Consider the following 16266-nt stretch of genomic DNA (forward strand, 5'->3'; position numbering starts at 1 on the left):
AATTTATGTTATTTTACCTTTGTGTACCCGTTTCCATTTATGTACATAAATAAAAATAGTAACTCCAGTAGTACATTTAAAAAAATTATTCTACGAATTCATTTGCTACAGTAATTCCCACGTATTCACGGGGGATGCGTCCCCCCGTGAATAGCTAAAACCAACGAATACTTAGAACCCTTCTAAAAACACTTAGAACTGCCTATTTCGATAGTTCAAACACACACAAAAGAAACTAAAAATGCTTATACAGGTATTATCCTACTTACGATGGAGTTAGGTTCCAAAAAACCATCCTTTGTTTGAAAAAATGTAAGAAATACCAAAACGTATCTCGAACTTAGCCTAGCCTACACCAGGGTATTCGGTACCATGTACTGTATACATATATGGTAGCCTAGCCTACACTATAAAATATACTCTTTACATACCCGGTATAGTAATTATTAATATCAGCTAATTCTGGAGGTTCATGCAAAGTTACTTACGATAATTCAATACAAAGATAAAATGAATAACAAACAAGAATTAGCTTAGCCTATACTATGGAGTATTGTATATGTAGGCTACACAGTAGCTTAGCGTACATTATACTGAACTCTATATTCGCACATCGTATTATACAAACGTCAACATAACCAATATGCATCTTTTCATGGATCTTTTAAAATGTTATGCCCTAATTCACTGCATCCAATAATATGGTATTATAAATTGCGTTCATAGCAATCAGTATTTTGGTTTGGAAATGTTTACGTGGTGTTTATTTCACTGAATTTAACTCAGTTCTGAGCGCTTTTCTTGCTTCTAGTTAGTGTAAATGAATCTCTAAGAGTCTAAATACTTATTTATAACGGGCAAGGTTATTTTTTGTTATACGAAGTGTTTTATATTTTTCTTGGGTAAATTGAAATTAACTCGTGAAATGCCTAATACAGAAAAATAAGGTTTAGTTGTGAAATTAATTTATCGTTGTTTATTTTACTACCTTAATAGATGACAAAATTGACAAAAAAAATGGCTGGCGTTTGGGGCTCGTTGTGAAATTAATTTATCTGTTATTTTTGCTAATAGATTTGTTTTGTGTAAAAAAATTCAAGATTCTGTTCGCTATTTTCACTTGATTTCGTCATAATATGAGCTTTATGTATTTATCGTTTATCAGTGTAAAAATAACAGTAATGTGTTCTTTCATGCCCTGTAGTTTTGATTAAAATACTTTCTCTCCCATTTTAATTACAATCGAGTTTCATCCATGTTACCGATGCATGATAATTTACAGTATAGTCATTAGCAACTTGAACATTGTTTTCTCAGCTTCAGCTACAACTTACGGCTTAAGTTTAGCAGTATATTTCCTTGAAGGTCTTTTACCCATACCGAATAAGGGTATAATGTAAAAATACATCAGTCCTATTCTACTAAAACATTTGTGCCATAACCTATGGTAATTGTTTATTACCGTACGATGGTTGAAATACAGGTAAATGGCTGTTGTTATCCGATTTGGTTATAAGCAAGACAACAGTTTCTTGGTCAGTTGTGTATGGCTGTACGCATTTACGCAAGAGTATAACGTTACTAACAATACTTTTATCATTCTCTTTTACTTTTTCAACGAGTTGATTGGATAAAGAGATAGAGGAAAAGTTGTCTATTGTAATTTGGTCTCTCTCACTGCCTGATTATGCTGCTGCCTGCACCCACACGAAATTTAAAAATATTTTATAAATAATATTGTTGTATTGGTATTAATTGCATACCCCATTGCAAAATCGAATTATCATATTTTAATAGTTTTATCACAAAAAGTTCATTTAGTCATGAAAATGAGATGAAAATACAGTATTTAGTGAATGTTTCTCAGTGAAAAATACCGCAAATGGGCGAATTTTCCGCAAATAATAGGTAGATACGTTCCTAAGAGAAATCCATGAATACGTGAGAACGTGAATACGGGGGGTTTACTGTGGGCTCAATCAGCTGATTCTGAGAATGTAAACATTACTGTACGTAATGGAAATGGCAGCTGATTGGTTTTTTATACATATTACGATGATGTACTGTAACATGATTGGTTTTTTATACATATTATGATGATATAACATGATAATACAGTTGACCCCACCTACTCGCAGTTCTGGATTCGTGGCTTCACCTATTCACAGATTTTTCTGTGGAACGTAGTCTATACCCACAGTATTCGTGGAAAATTCGCCTATCCACGGAATTTTTCATAGAGAAATATTCACTAATTATTGTATTTTCATATTATTTTCATGACTAAATACATTTTTCATGATAACCCTATTAAAATAGGCAGGTATAAGCATTTTTAGATGGGTGTCAAGTATTCGCAGATTTTAGCTATTTGCAGGGGGTTGTGGTTCCTATCTCCGCAAATTCCGGTTGTCGACTGTATATTTATAAATGGATTCAGTAAGTAAAATATCCGTTTTATACCATTACAGTACCTTTATCTTAACCTGTCAAGCATCACCAATGGCACATCTTGGTCACCCACTCCTCATATCACACTGCCTTCTACAAAGTAACACGTTCTGTTCCTCCTCTTTCAAGGCTGATGCTGCACTGATCAAGCTTAGAAATGCATTTTATTCTTAAATGAATTCAAATTAGCTAAATTAAGGGTAAATAGCAACTTTTTTTTGTAATGGAAAGACAATCGGACTTAGGACATCTACCTCTCTCTTTCCTCTTCGTTTCAGGCATTCACTGGTAATTGATTGATTTCTTTTCATTTTGATCCCATATATACCCCATAATGAGCATTCCAAAGCAAAAGAAAAATCTCTTGCTTTAGGAGATATCACTACTCAATGTAGAGACTTATGATGACTGTGAGACTCAGAGAGTAGCATCTTAGAAGCCTCTAACATAGACTGGAAGAGATTTATCTGAACCTGAAGAAAACCATGATTTAGATTCAAGTATCTCATTGCCAGATGACTGGGCAGAAACCAATGAGGAGAGTTCCTTTACTTTTTGTTCACCCAAAGGTGTGAAATTTATTGTTCAGGTTAAGGAAAATCCCATGGAGTCTTTTGAGAAGTTTTTTGATGAAACCATGGCGCACATTGCAGCAGAAATGAACAGATTTGCCAACAGTTTTTAGATGAATATTTGCCTGCAATATCATGTGCACTAAAATGGTGATACAAATGTAAAGGAAATGAAACCGTTTATTGCTCTACTGGCTCTATGTTTCAGGGAATGGCATATGAAAGAATATTTTTTCCTATTTATGTTTCGTGCTTGTAATCTGTGGGGTGTAAAAATGCAAAAAAAAAAAAATTTCCATCTTTTCGTATTCTACATTGTTTAATATCCTAAGATGTTACCACAAAAACAATATCAGGTAAAAAAGGATAAAAATTAGCATAGACCAATTGACCGCTCTGCGAGTGAGAAAATGTGACAATACGGGAGTGGGAACATCCCCCATAAGTGATGCTTAACAGGTTAAATACAGCTGTAATAACCTATTTGACGTGTGTAAAAGGTCAATAATTCATACATATACATTTTATATGTTGTGTATGGTAATATAATATGGTGACAGTTGATAAGAAAGTTGCTGTTTAAAAATACATTAATGGTCATAAAACCATTGTAGGCTGTTTGTAAACACAGGTAGGCTACCTGTGTACTGAACTGTATCATGTATCATTTACGAGAGGAGAAAAAGAAGGGTTTACATTTTTTTCAAAGTATTGATGCAGTATATTTTATTACAAATTCAGCATGGGAAAAAAGGTAGATAATTGTCTTTTGCGTAAAGTTTTCAGTGTAAAGTGTGATGGTTGTTGTTTATAAGCATACTGAGTGTTTACAGTTATGTGGTAGTGACAAGGTAAGGTGGGGAAAGGTATGGAGTTGCCCTTTAACACCCATAAATTACATGCCTTTATCTGGATTTCGGCATTATCCAACAGGCCCTTAGCTCTGTTATTCCGGATAATTGAAGGATTACTAAATAAATGTGTACAGTGTATGTTTTCTAGATATGAAACAAAGTTTGTCAATCAGAAGTCCTGTAAAAGTTCACCTGTCCCAGATATGTGGAGATTTTTCCAAAGGACTATCTTTATTCTATCTCTGTTGAATCAATTTATTTCACTACTTTCTTTAGAAACAGATTATCTATTGGAGGTAAAATACCTTACATGGCTATTGTTGCAAGATCTTAACTGCAGTTTATCCTTAGCTGCTTCAGTTAGGTGCAAATAGTATTAATAATTTTTGCTGTTACTGATACTCATTTAAATTGTATTTAACATTTTTAAAATTGAGGATTAATTTCAAGAAGGATTTTCAATTTCTTGGAAGACTGATGAGGATTCTTATAAGGATTTCTGCACACTCCAGGATACACCTTTGCTGAAGCACTGAACGAGACAGTAATCATTGATGACTCATCAGGTATCCTGTGGGTTCTCCTAACCCTCAGTCCCTAGCTCATAGTGACAGTAGGGTCGTGTTTTGTCAGAGAAATCTGTCATAAATCTTTTATACTTTGAGCAGGGCTTCAACATGGGACCTGCACTCTGGGGAAGTCCAGGCAAAACCAACCAAGATGGTGTTGTGGTTGAAGGGCAGTGGGACAAGTCATAGAGGATGTGATCAAGGCTTGGCATGCCCCTCTCCTCCCTGACACTGTATCACCTGACAACTGTTATGCTGAGGAGGAGCGAATAAGCCTTCAAGGACTTAATGAGCTTCTTTCTGCTTTGGAACTACATGATCTTTTCTGTTTCATGAGTCCTTAGTTTAGGAGTTAGGAAGAATCAGTGAACTACAAGCTAGAGAACAAGCATGGCCTGTAAAATGACCTAGATGACAAAACTCAGGAGCTGCTGCCAGTGCTAAATATCACAGCACTAGTGACAGCGAAGGTGAGCTTCTTCCCTAACTCCTAAACTAAGGACTCATGAAACAGAAAAGATCATGTAGTTCCAAAGCAGAAAGAAGCTCATTAAGTCCTTGAAGGCTTATTCGCTCCTCCTCAGCATAACAGTTATCAGGTGATACAGTGTCAGGGAGGAGAGGGGCATGCCAAGCCTTGATCACATCCTCTATGACTTGTCCCACTGCCCTTCAACCACAACACCATCTTGGTTGGTTTTTGACTTCCCCAGAGTGCAGGTCCCATGTTGAAGCCCTGCTCAAAGTATAAAAGATTTATGACAGATTTCTCTGACAAAACACGACCCTACTGTCACTATGAGCTAGGACTGAGGGTTAGGAGAACCCACAGGATACCTGATGAGTCATCAATGATCACTGTCTCGTTCAGTGCTTCAGCAAAGGTGTATCCTGGAGTGTGCAGAAATCCTTATAAGAATCCTCATCAGTCTTCCAAGAAATTGAAAATCCTTCTTGAAATTAATCCTCAATTTTAAAAATGTTAAATACAATTTAAATGAGTATCAGTAACAGCAAAAATTATTAATACTATTTGCACCTAACTGAAGCAGCTAAGGATAAACTGCTAAGGATAAGCAGCTAAGGATAAACTGGAATACTGAAGACTGCTTGAATCAGCAGTCTTCAGTATTCCAATCTAGTCACTTTTGCTGCAGTCAAGAATCCTCTCTGCTTAAAAGCCCATCTTTACCCTTTCACATCTGCAGCAGAGATCAGCTTCAGCCCACTCTCCACCCAGAGGGGCCATCATATGCTCTCTGTATTGTTCCAAATCTCATAGGCAACGTAAATTGTTGGGCAGTTGCTCAGTAATGTTCCAGTGTCATGCATGCCGATAAGTTTGTGAATTCACAGCTAACATTATATTCCATATTGATATATAAATATGATCTCTTGTATGCACTGATATGATTCATAATTTACATGAAATGAATTGAATATTTGCAATTAGTATTAATGTCCAGGCCTATGCAACACAGTATTTTAAACTGACCAAGGATGCTATTTTCCTAAAAGTCCTTATGCTTGATTTTGGTGCATAATTGAGTGATAAGGTAACCTGAAGTGCAGGAATGTGTAGATAACTTCATATGCTTTACCACCACAAATTGTTAGTATGGAGAGGTGAATGTTAATGGTAATATATTTTTAGCAAGTAGAGAAAACTAACACACTTAGGCCTAGGAAAGGTGGATGTGTTGTCGTTACAGTAATATTTCTAATATTTACAGTATGTATTTATTTTTTTCAACGTTGAAGCATCAAAATAAACAAATAGGATTGTTTAGAATTTTATGGTCGCAATTAAAGATATATCATAATGTTATGAAAACTTGTTAAAATTTTTTCCTAGCAACATTTTTCTTTTTAACATTTGAACCTATGGTTGATAGAGACTTTATTTTTGAACCTATCGGTGCTGAATGAACGAAAATCTTGAAAATGTTTCATCACTGGTTTCCCAAAATTTGGCTACACATGATATTTACTTACAATTTTGATATAGTATAAGATAGATTTTACTCTTATGTAACTTACTTTGACCTTATTTTATAAAATAAATGTGTTTTTGCATTCAAACAAAAGATAAATATGCACTATGCTTCTTGCCAGTTAGTGAATTTTGAACAAAATTCTATGCAGTCATGTAGCATCACTTTTGAACGTAGAGGTGTACATTGGTTTTCATGCGAGGAAATATGAATGTAGACATGGATCCTTGAGGACTTTCAAAATGGTTACCTTTTTCCTCTTCCTGAGACAATCCCTCTCTTGTCCTTCCAGCCTGTCATCTTTGAGTCCCATTCTCTCAGTAGCTAGAAATTAAAAAGTTTCATGGCCTGGATGAGATGGTACACTCCATGACTGGGAAGGGGACCATCAGTGAAGTCTCCTACAAGTTGCTGGGGCTCCACCATAGCATTTTCTTTTTCTCTAAAGGATCAGCAGCTTGGAGGCCAGTTATACACATCACCCATCTCAACATATTCCGACAGCTAGCCTCACTATAGATGACAGTGAAGTCATTGAGAAGATCTATATGAAAGTGGAATTTTTTCAGCCTGAAGGACACATACATTCACATCCCCATCCACCCTTCCACAAGGAAGTGTCCATGGTTTGTGTAGAAGTGGTATTTGTTTTGAGTTCCATACCATCTGCTTTGGCCAGTCCACTTTGTCTCAGGTTTTGACCAGGACTTTGGTTCCTCGTAGTGGCCTGGGCCTATATGGTCATGTTTTATCCTTGCCACTACCTAAGTGACTGGCTGGCCATGGCTTTGTCCAAGAATGATTTGCTTCATCATATGGCTATTCATCTGAGGCTATGCCAGCCCTTAGGTTTCTAGGAGAGCATCCAGCCTGACTCCCTCCAACCAAACCATGTGCTTATGAGAATTAATACTTTGGAAAAATGTTTATGCCCTTGGTGGGCAGGATCAGCCATCTGGTGAATTTCATCTGTCTGTTCCAGCATCACTCCTATCCTAGAGTTGGGTCTTGGCAAGTAGTCATGGCCACCTGGTCTCACTGAAATTGGTTCCCTACAGCTGTGTCTGAATTTGCTCTTTCCAACTTCAACTAGTAAGCTGTTGGAAGGTCGCTTCCATGTTGGGTGAAGCCCTTTTCCATCACAGATTAGGTTTTAAAGAATCTTTGATGGTGCAGCAGCAGGAGAATCTTGTGGTAACTTACTAACTAGATCTTGTATTGAAAGGTTTGTGATACCCAGATGCATGATACAGGCATTTCAGCTTCCTTGAATTAAGGTCTGTCTTCAAGCAATCATGGCAAAGTTACCTTTGTCTCAATGTTTGTATTGAGTGTTTGAGACATAGTCACCAGTGCCCTCAGCAAGAGCTTTTAGATCCCTTTGACAGAATGGTCCCACCATACCAGCATGTGGAGGGTGATCTGTTAGAATGAGGGACTTTCATAGATAGGCTTCTGGTTTATAGCTCTCCCAAACTGGATCCAGTGGTACTGGCCACCCCATACTCAGTGTTCCAAGTCTTCATCCTGAAAGGATGTCATGATTGCTTGAAGCTTCCATGCAGACCTCTGGTGAGGAAAAAAACTTTGCTTTACATACCAATTGCTTTTTCCTTGGGAGAAGTGTGACTTCTTACCCGTCAGAAGGATTCTGATGCCATGATTTTGCTTGGGTCATTGTCCCCCTCGTAAATTGCAACTCAAGCATTTATGTTTAATGGGGTTGTGGTGAACAAACATTTTTATAACATGAAACATGTTGCTCAATATGAACTCAGTTAAGTCCCTCTCTTCTTGTCACCAGTATCTGGGTATCTGGGATTTTCTGGGCATGAAGAAGATGATTAGGAAATGTGCCATATGGGTTTCTTGATATGCACAGTGGTGGCCCTCTTGATCTTAAACAGTATATGTTAGTGCTGGAATCCATAGCACAGGAATGATGCAGTATCTGGTTAATTGGTTTTTAGTGAGAAAATTTGTATTATAAAAGTATTGCTTTTAGCGTTTGTGTTTACTGTTTTATTTGTTTTGCTGTATAACCTTAAGTATGCCTCCCCAAATTACCAAGGTATTCTATAGAGAGCCAGCTCTACCCAAAGTCCTTGTTGGAGACAGATCTGTACCTGTGGTGTAATTTCCTTTGTGCTCAACATTGGTGGCCTGCACTAACTTCTCTGACATGCCAGGGTTGTTTGCCCACCCAGTGATCCTACAAGTCAAGGAGGGATGAACAAATTGCTGTTGACAATTCTGCCTCTTTTGTTTCCAAATCTGTAGTGTCATGATTGGCCTCTGGGTTTTCCTCTTCCTTGGTCAAAGTGAATGAACAAAGGTGTTCTACTGATGTGCCCTTGTCTTGTGCCCTACTGTGTTTCTTCTCACCTGCAGTTATTCCTCCTCCTACTCTGCTTGATTATAAGACTGTCCACTCAACTCTGACCACAGTCATACCTACCCTCTCAAACCCCTGTCTCTTAAGATGTGGATACCCTGGTGTTAAACTTTCACCACACAGTTGCAAGATAACATTTTTCTGTTTCTGAGATTATTAAAAACTGGCTTTGCAAGGTTATTGCATCAACTGTCTGCCTTGTGACTGTCTGCACCTATTTGCAGTCTTGCTATATCTTCAGTTTCAGCTATATTGACATATCTTGCCATGGTTTTGCAAGCTGTGCCTTCTGCTCTAGTTTTATTAATTGTTTCCTTTGTTTCAACTGCTGTAGCAACGTTCTCTGCTTACACTTCACTGCCTGTGATTCTTGCAGTACCCACAGCTTCTGCTGCTCTTACAGTGCTAGTTGCCTTGGTGGTTGCTCCTTTGTTACCTATGCCGACATTTGCATTTCCTGGAGTTTCTTCATCACCAGTGTCTGTTTTTCGTTTTTCCTGTTGAACCTGCTGCTTCTACAGTGGACCCGCCTGTTCGTGGTTCTGTATTTGCGGCCTCACCTATTTGCAGATTTTTCAGTAGAACATATATACAGTACACATTATTTGCGGAAAATTCTCCTATTCCCGGTATTTTTCATAGAGAGATGTTCACTAATTACAGTATTTTCATATAATTTTTGTGACTAAATGCATTTTTTATGATAAAACTATTAAAATACTCAGTTATAAGTGTTTTAGAGGTGTTTTTTGGTGTTTGAACTATCAAAATAGGCAGTTATAAGCATTTTAGAGGGGTGTCAAGTATTTGCGGATTTTAGCTATTTGCGGGGGGAGGGGCAGGGGCGCGTGGTTGTGGTACTCATCCCCTTCGGATATCGGGGGTCTACTGTTCTACCCATTTTTCTTGTGGTGCTCACTGCATTGGCTTTGCCTGGTCTTACTGTACCTGTTTTTCTTTTTGTTGCCTTTCCTGTGCCTGCATCTTGTCAGTTCCTACTGCTTCTGTTGCTGAACCACTGTGCCCTGTTACTGCCGTTTCAGCCAATGTTAAGCCTCTAGCTTGTCCACTCTGTATTGAAGGTAAATTGCTACTTAGCTCAAGTCACCATCGTGGGTCCCACTCACGATGCTCATCAAGCAGGCCAGTGATCTCTTCACAGTTGCAGATCCAGTCAGTGGGATGATGAAGTGAAATCAGACTCTATGATGGCTATAGCCATAAGTCGTCTGCTAACTGACTACAAGGAGAGTTTCTGTTAGTCAGTTTTTGCAGGAAAGGGCAGGTTCCCTTGAAAATTGACCTTCTGGAGGAGCTCCTTACTTTCTTTAGATGATGTCCCATTGTCATTGATGTCAGCAACTACACCTAGCCACCATAATGGGTTGTGTTCCTCATTGCTTGAGGTTGCTAGTCACAGTGATCCCAGAAAGTTTGAGCGGTTCTTACTCAGGTATGCCCAATACGCCCATGCATCCTAGGATACTTGGACCTTGAACCCTCCCAGTCTTTGTTAATTTCAGTGAAATATACCTACTTTAAGAAGACCTGTTCTATCATCTCTCATAGCTGTTCACTTTGTCAAGTTTTCTGGAGAAGTTGGCAAGGAGGCAGCCCAGTTGATGTACGAAGAGGTAACTTTTCTGAAGTCATGGGCTAGATGTTGAGTTTTTTCAATTTGCAGCATCTCAACTTCCCATGATGGAATTTTTGACAGGGAAGTTGTAATCTGATGAAGTTTTGGTCAGCCTCACAAGCCATTGGACTCCACTTTAATTTGAATATCCTTTCGGAGAGTTCCTTGTTATCTCCATCTGGCAGGAGTGGGCCGTCTGTGTAATTACAGTTGTTCTCTTCCGGCAGAGAAGGCCCATTTCTCAGAGTGATCACAAAGGACAGGTGGGTGGTGCTTTTTGCTTAGCAGGGTATCAGTCTCGCATATCCAAATAGTGCAGTACCTCTTGGCTAATTTTGTAATAAAGAAGTCAGAAGCAGCCACCAAGGATATGTCTGACCAGTATAATGGACACCCCTCCATTACATCATAAACACTTCCAGTTTCTAAATAATGTATTCACAAACCCAATACGAAGTCCACAGTGGGTGGATCGTACCACTAATTAAACTGTGTGCAAGACAAATTCAGGGGCAAAATAGACACTGCGAAAAATTCTTAAATTTAATACATGAGTCACAGACAGAAGTAACACCTGAACCTCAACAATACACAAAATAAAAGAAAACCAAATACTCTCAATTAAATCAACATCATACACACCATTAAATAGAGGACAAATCACTTACACTCAAAAAGGAGGGGTCCAGAAAGGAGGAGAACGTAACCATTCACATACTAATATTTCACCAAACTCAATTATATTAATGTCTCCTCACGAGGGTCAATGCTAGGCTCCACGTCTGGAGTAATATTAGGGTGGCAGGGAATTCAAGGCCCACTCGGGCAGCGGCAGTACACCAATGGCCGTGATCTTTTATAAATGAAGGTATAAATACCGTACCATGGGACAGAGAGGTCCCCTTGGCTTTTGCTGGAACAAGGGTGCAACAGGATGAAATTGCAGATAAATCCTTGTAGCTGCAGGGCAAGGAGAATCCAAAATAAGGCTGCAAACATCCAAAGGCAGATACCAAAATATATAATGGAATAGCTCCAGTGGTTGAATCGGGCAAAAGTTGCACCTCTCGTGTCAAGATCCAGATACCAACTCCCTTACTCGCCAACAAGGGTAACCCACTACCCCACTGCCACACGGGGGTGGGGGGACACACACACACACTCAAATAAGAAAGAAGCAAAATAACAGTTAGCAAATGGGCCAAGCATTCGAATAACCGGTGAGGAGTAGAAGACGAGAAACCATAACAAAATACTCTAAAAACTATTGAATAATGATAATAACAATTAAGCAAATGCTTATATAAAAACTTAAAAGTGTTTAATTAACAAAAAAGGCAACATAGTGACACCAGTCATCGACTTTTGAACTTTGAGACCTGAGGATTATGGTCCTGCTTGATGTGTTCCTGTTCTTTGAGGCACAGGTGAAGAGATGTTGGAAACATTTACAGTGATTAGAGTGGTAATTGTGAACTTGGGAGTCACATCCTCTGCCAAGCAGTTTTTATCCCAAGCACTAAGAGTCATTCCTTTTCATTGGTACGGAGATTGAGTCACCAGAGGATGTTTGATTCCTCTTGCTAGATGACCCCACGTGTCCACCTTGGCTTTTGACGAGGAAAGGCTGATGGTCTTCAGCCAAGTCTCTGGCAAGAGGTGAAAGGAGATGAATTTCCATCTGCATTTCTGAAGAACTGTTAGGATCTCAGCAGGAGATTGGGTGGAGCCACGTCATCAGAGTTGGTTACCAACTCCTCTTTCTGGGGACAAGTGAACTAGGGCAACCTCAGGAACTTCAGGGCCATGATCAGTGAGGTGAGGTTGATGATCCAGAAGCAGGAAATGCAGGCCCACAGTGTTATTCATTTGTCTTTTCCTGGTCCAGAACATGATAACTCCATTGCAGTTTTCATGGATAGCTCAAAGTCAGATGCTGGTGTTGGCTTTGGCCTTCCCAGAAAAGAAGCGGGAGATTATCATCGGTTGCATCTATTTTTACAGCAGAACTGTATGCAATTTTAAAGTCCTTAAAAGAAATTTAAATCTGAATGGAAATAGTTTTACTATATATTGTGACTCAAGAAGTGTTTTTCAGTCTTTGGAGTTCTTTAATCCTTTACACCCACTGATTTTAGAGATACCATTGGAATGGCTGCTTTTAGTGAAAAGAAGAGGTAAAGAAACAAATTTTTGCTGGGTGCCTTCCCATGTTGGGTTCTTGGGAATGAGCAAGCTGATCAACTTCTAAAGTCAGTAATCACCTCCCCAGAATCCAGAAGATGCCAACTACCATATTGGGATGTATATCCACAATCAGAAAATGAAAAACATTTGGCAGTCCCATTCGGAAGGAATTGAAACAAAAAATGTGCAGTATTACGTCATCAGTGTCTCCTTGGTCATATCCCTATATGCAAGGGAGACAAGAAATGATGTTGTGCAGGCTAAGGATTGAGCATACAAGACTCACTCATGGGTTCTTGATGTCAGGTAAAAATCCTTCATTCTGCAGTGACTGTATTGTGCCTTTGACTGTTAGACATTTGCTGGTTGTGATACATTTGATGGTCGATTGCCCCAGCCTTGCGAATCTAAGACATGGGTTCCTCTCTGGGGGACGTGACATAGAAGGACATTTTATCCTCACTACAATTCTTGGTGAGGATTGTAATACAGAGCAGTTATGTATCTTCGTTAGGGAGGCAGGCCCCCTCAGCAAATTTTAAATTGCATATATATGCAGTATGTGCATATGTATAGATAGTATATGTGATTAGATATGATTGTATAAATAATTATATATATTTTTAGTTATTTCTCTTATGAAACTCCTTTTAAATTTACATATTTATTTTGTAGTTTCTTGTTTTAGTTTATTACAACATTAATAACCTAGATGTTGTGATATCAGTTTTAGTAGCCATAATCAATCAGTTTTACTAAAAAAAAAAAAAAACTTCATCTAAGTACATAAGGAAGAAGGCTTATATTGTTAATATCAGACTTGGATTGGCTTTTGATGATGATATTGCTAAATGTTACTCACCAGTAAAGAAATCAGTAGATGGTCACAACAGAGTTACTACAAAACACAAGCATTTATATTAGTCTTGTGAGGCTTAGCTGAGGGAATGCCTGCACACACTAGGAACAGCAGATCTTTTTGAGCAAAATACAAATTTATAAAGAAAATATATGCAAGTAAACAACATTCCAAGTCAGTTTTGGTGTTAGTAAATAAAAAACCTCATTGAATTGGGGATACATCAGTAACAGTCAGTGCTTCTACCACTTCTGATGGCACACATCTTTGGAGACAAGCCAAGCAGTTCTTTGTTCTCTTCAAAGGTTGAACTGGCAGTGTTGGTTGCATAAAAACAGTTGATGTGTCTGATTCATCCAAAGATGCTCCATTTTTACCAGTTGTAACTTGAGAAACCCACTGACTGCTAATTACAAGTGGTATTAAGCATTACCTATGAAGATACTGGATTCTGAGCCATTTAAAAACCAACCACTAAACCATCAAGCTTGCAAGTGATACTCTGCATTATCGTTAAAGAGTGAGTCCTTAATTTGACATAAGAGAACATTTATAATAAAAAGTTCCTAACCCTTTTGAAATTTTGTTGAGTAATTCAGTGGAATTGTCAGGGACTGAGAGGCAATTCAGAATTGATTTAATGTATTGTTTCTCCTTGTGTATACACTGCAAGAGACAATACAGTACTAAGTATCCTGTATGATTCCTTGCTTAGAGGAGTATTTGTTATGTGACTCAGAATTTGATCCAAATGTTGAAAATCTTGTCTACAAAGTGAGGGTACAAACTTTTTTTTTGTAAAATGGAGTGCACAATATGTTTTTACAAAATCATGGAGATGCTTTCTTTACGGGTGAAATTAGATGTTAGTTCATGACCTTTTATACTTTCTCTCCTTTTTGGAGATATGAATGCATGCAACGATTTCTGGTGAAATCTAGTCAGTAACCAACTAGGAAACCAGATTTGTTCCTCTAATGAAAATTTTAGAGCTGGAGCTTAGAAATGTTGCTTGTTTGTGATTACAAATTTAGAAAAATCATTTGTAAGTACAGTAATGATATCACCATCCCATAAGGCAGCAAGTTATTGCATTAGTTGTACTCTGCAGAGTAATACTTGGGTAGAATAAGTCTATGTTCTTTCATTAATTTCCAGGCACTGAACTGGTTGCTCCGAAGTGTAACCCAGCCAACCTGTTTACATGATCTTCTGTGGTGCTTCGTTGCTGCTCTTACCCCTTCTTCACCTTCGCCACCTCTTCCTGATGATCATAATCTTCAGGACCAGCCTCATCATCGAGACAGATCACATGATATGGTAATCAGTTATATGTATATGTCTCATCATATATTTTACGTACAGTTATGGATGTGTTCATCAATTGACAAAAAGAAATTCTGTCACGCTGCCTTAGAAAGGTCAAGGACCTATCTCAGGAGTCAGATAAAAATGTTTAACACTTGTTATAATATTCCCATGTGAGTGATGAGGTATTAAGAGAGCAGCAAAGATTTGATCATTTTTTCATTAAATTCAAGATGCCATCTCACGTCAGTACCTCAGGTTATTTTTACTGACTAATTTGGTAATTGGGTTGATCATTTACTTATGACTTAGGAAGAAAGTGGTCTACCTTTTGTTCCTCTTTGGATTAAGAGGAAGGTGAGGTATATGGCATACCTCTTCATTCACAGAAATGGGGTAAGAGATGTGAGCAAGTAAAATAAAACATCATTGCCAAACACAAATTGGCAACTTGATGAGGTAAATTCATGAAGTACTGTACTGCCAGGCCAATCACAAATGTATGCAAAATAACTTTCTTCTTTAGTAGGTCCCCTTGCATGATTTGAAGCTGTCTTAGAAAGGTTCGTATTCAAGTTACCATATTTCTGGGGGTCAAAGACAGACACTCTTTACTCAAATAAGTCTCAGTAATTTACCTTGCATCCGAGGGGCCAAAGGTTACGTTTTTCATCTGCCTGTCCTGACCTTAGAAGGTTATCTGTACTAGAGGTAATCAGAACTGTAGTAGACCCTTGAATGAAGTTTATAAATTATATTCTTTGTTAAAATAATAAATAAAAGCATCATAGAAAATATACAGTCACAAAGATTCATTCCCTTTTCAGCAGATTACAGTAGATGGATTAAAAGATTAGTAGTAACTTAAATATAGTATATAAATAGTACTGGTATTTTTGCACTTCTAAAATGACCCTGACTTATTTTAATACGTTTATCATGTGGAGTTTAATCTATTCTATTATATTCTTTTGGTCTTGTTTGCATTGTCTTTTAACCAAGTGTAACTGTGCGATAAAAGTATTCCTTATTTTTCATATTTCTCACTGAAGTGCTTAATTTTTCATTTATCAGTGGTTAAAGAAATTGTTGCATAAGCCTGCATCCAATACTGTCAAAATATTAGAATTACTGCATCAGCTGTAGCTCCATCCATTTCACACACTGAGATATTTGGCCAAGAAAATTTCTGACACTACATGGCTGAGTAGTTTATACCATATACTGCATATTACTTCATAACCAGTTTACATTTTTCATACCACTTTGCTGGTATGTCAACTACAGAAAATTTATGTAACTTCAAACTCAATGAAGTTGAAAAAACATAAAACAACAGTATTTTTTAAATAAATGAACTGAAAAAATAGTTAACAATCACAGTGCCTTAGCAGCCAAAGTCATGGTACTTCAGTGCATTAAGACAGTTGAATAGACAGTA

At 37.8% G+C, this 16266-nt stretch overlaps 1 protein-coding gene across 1 annotated transcript in view; it reads left to right on the forward strand.

The window, feature by feature from the left end:
* Positions 1 to 16266, forward strand: part of hiw (highwire) — a 1788684-nt gene that overhangs the window by 1476841 nt on the left and 295577 nt on the right. The window contains 1 exon segment of the mRNA XM_067112237.1: positions 14676 to 14837. Within this exon segment, the coding sequence (XP_066968338.1) occupies positions 14676 to 14837 (162 nt within the window).

The sequence above is a fragment of the Macrobrachium rosenbergii genome, chromosome 2, assembly GCF_040412425.1.
Source record: "Macrobrachium rosenbergii isolate ZJJX-2024 chromosome 2, ASM4041242v1, whole genome shotgun sequence".
Lineage (NCBI taxonomy): Eukaryota > Metazoa > Arthropoda > Malacostraca > Decapoda > Palaemonidae > Macrobrachium > Macrobrachium rosenbergii.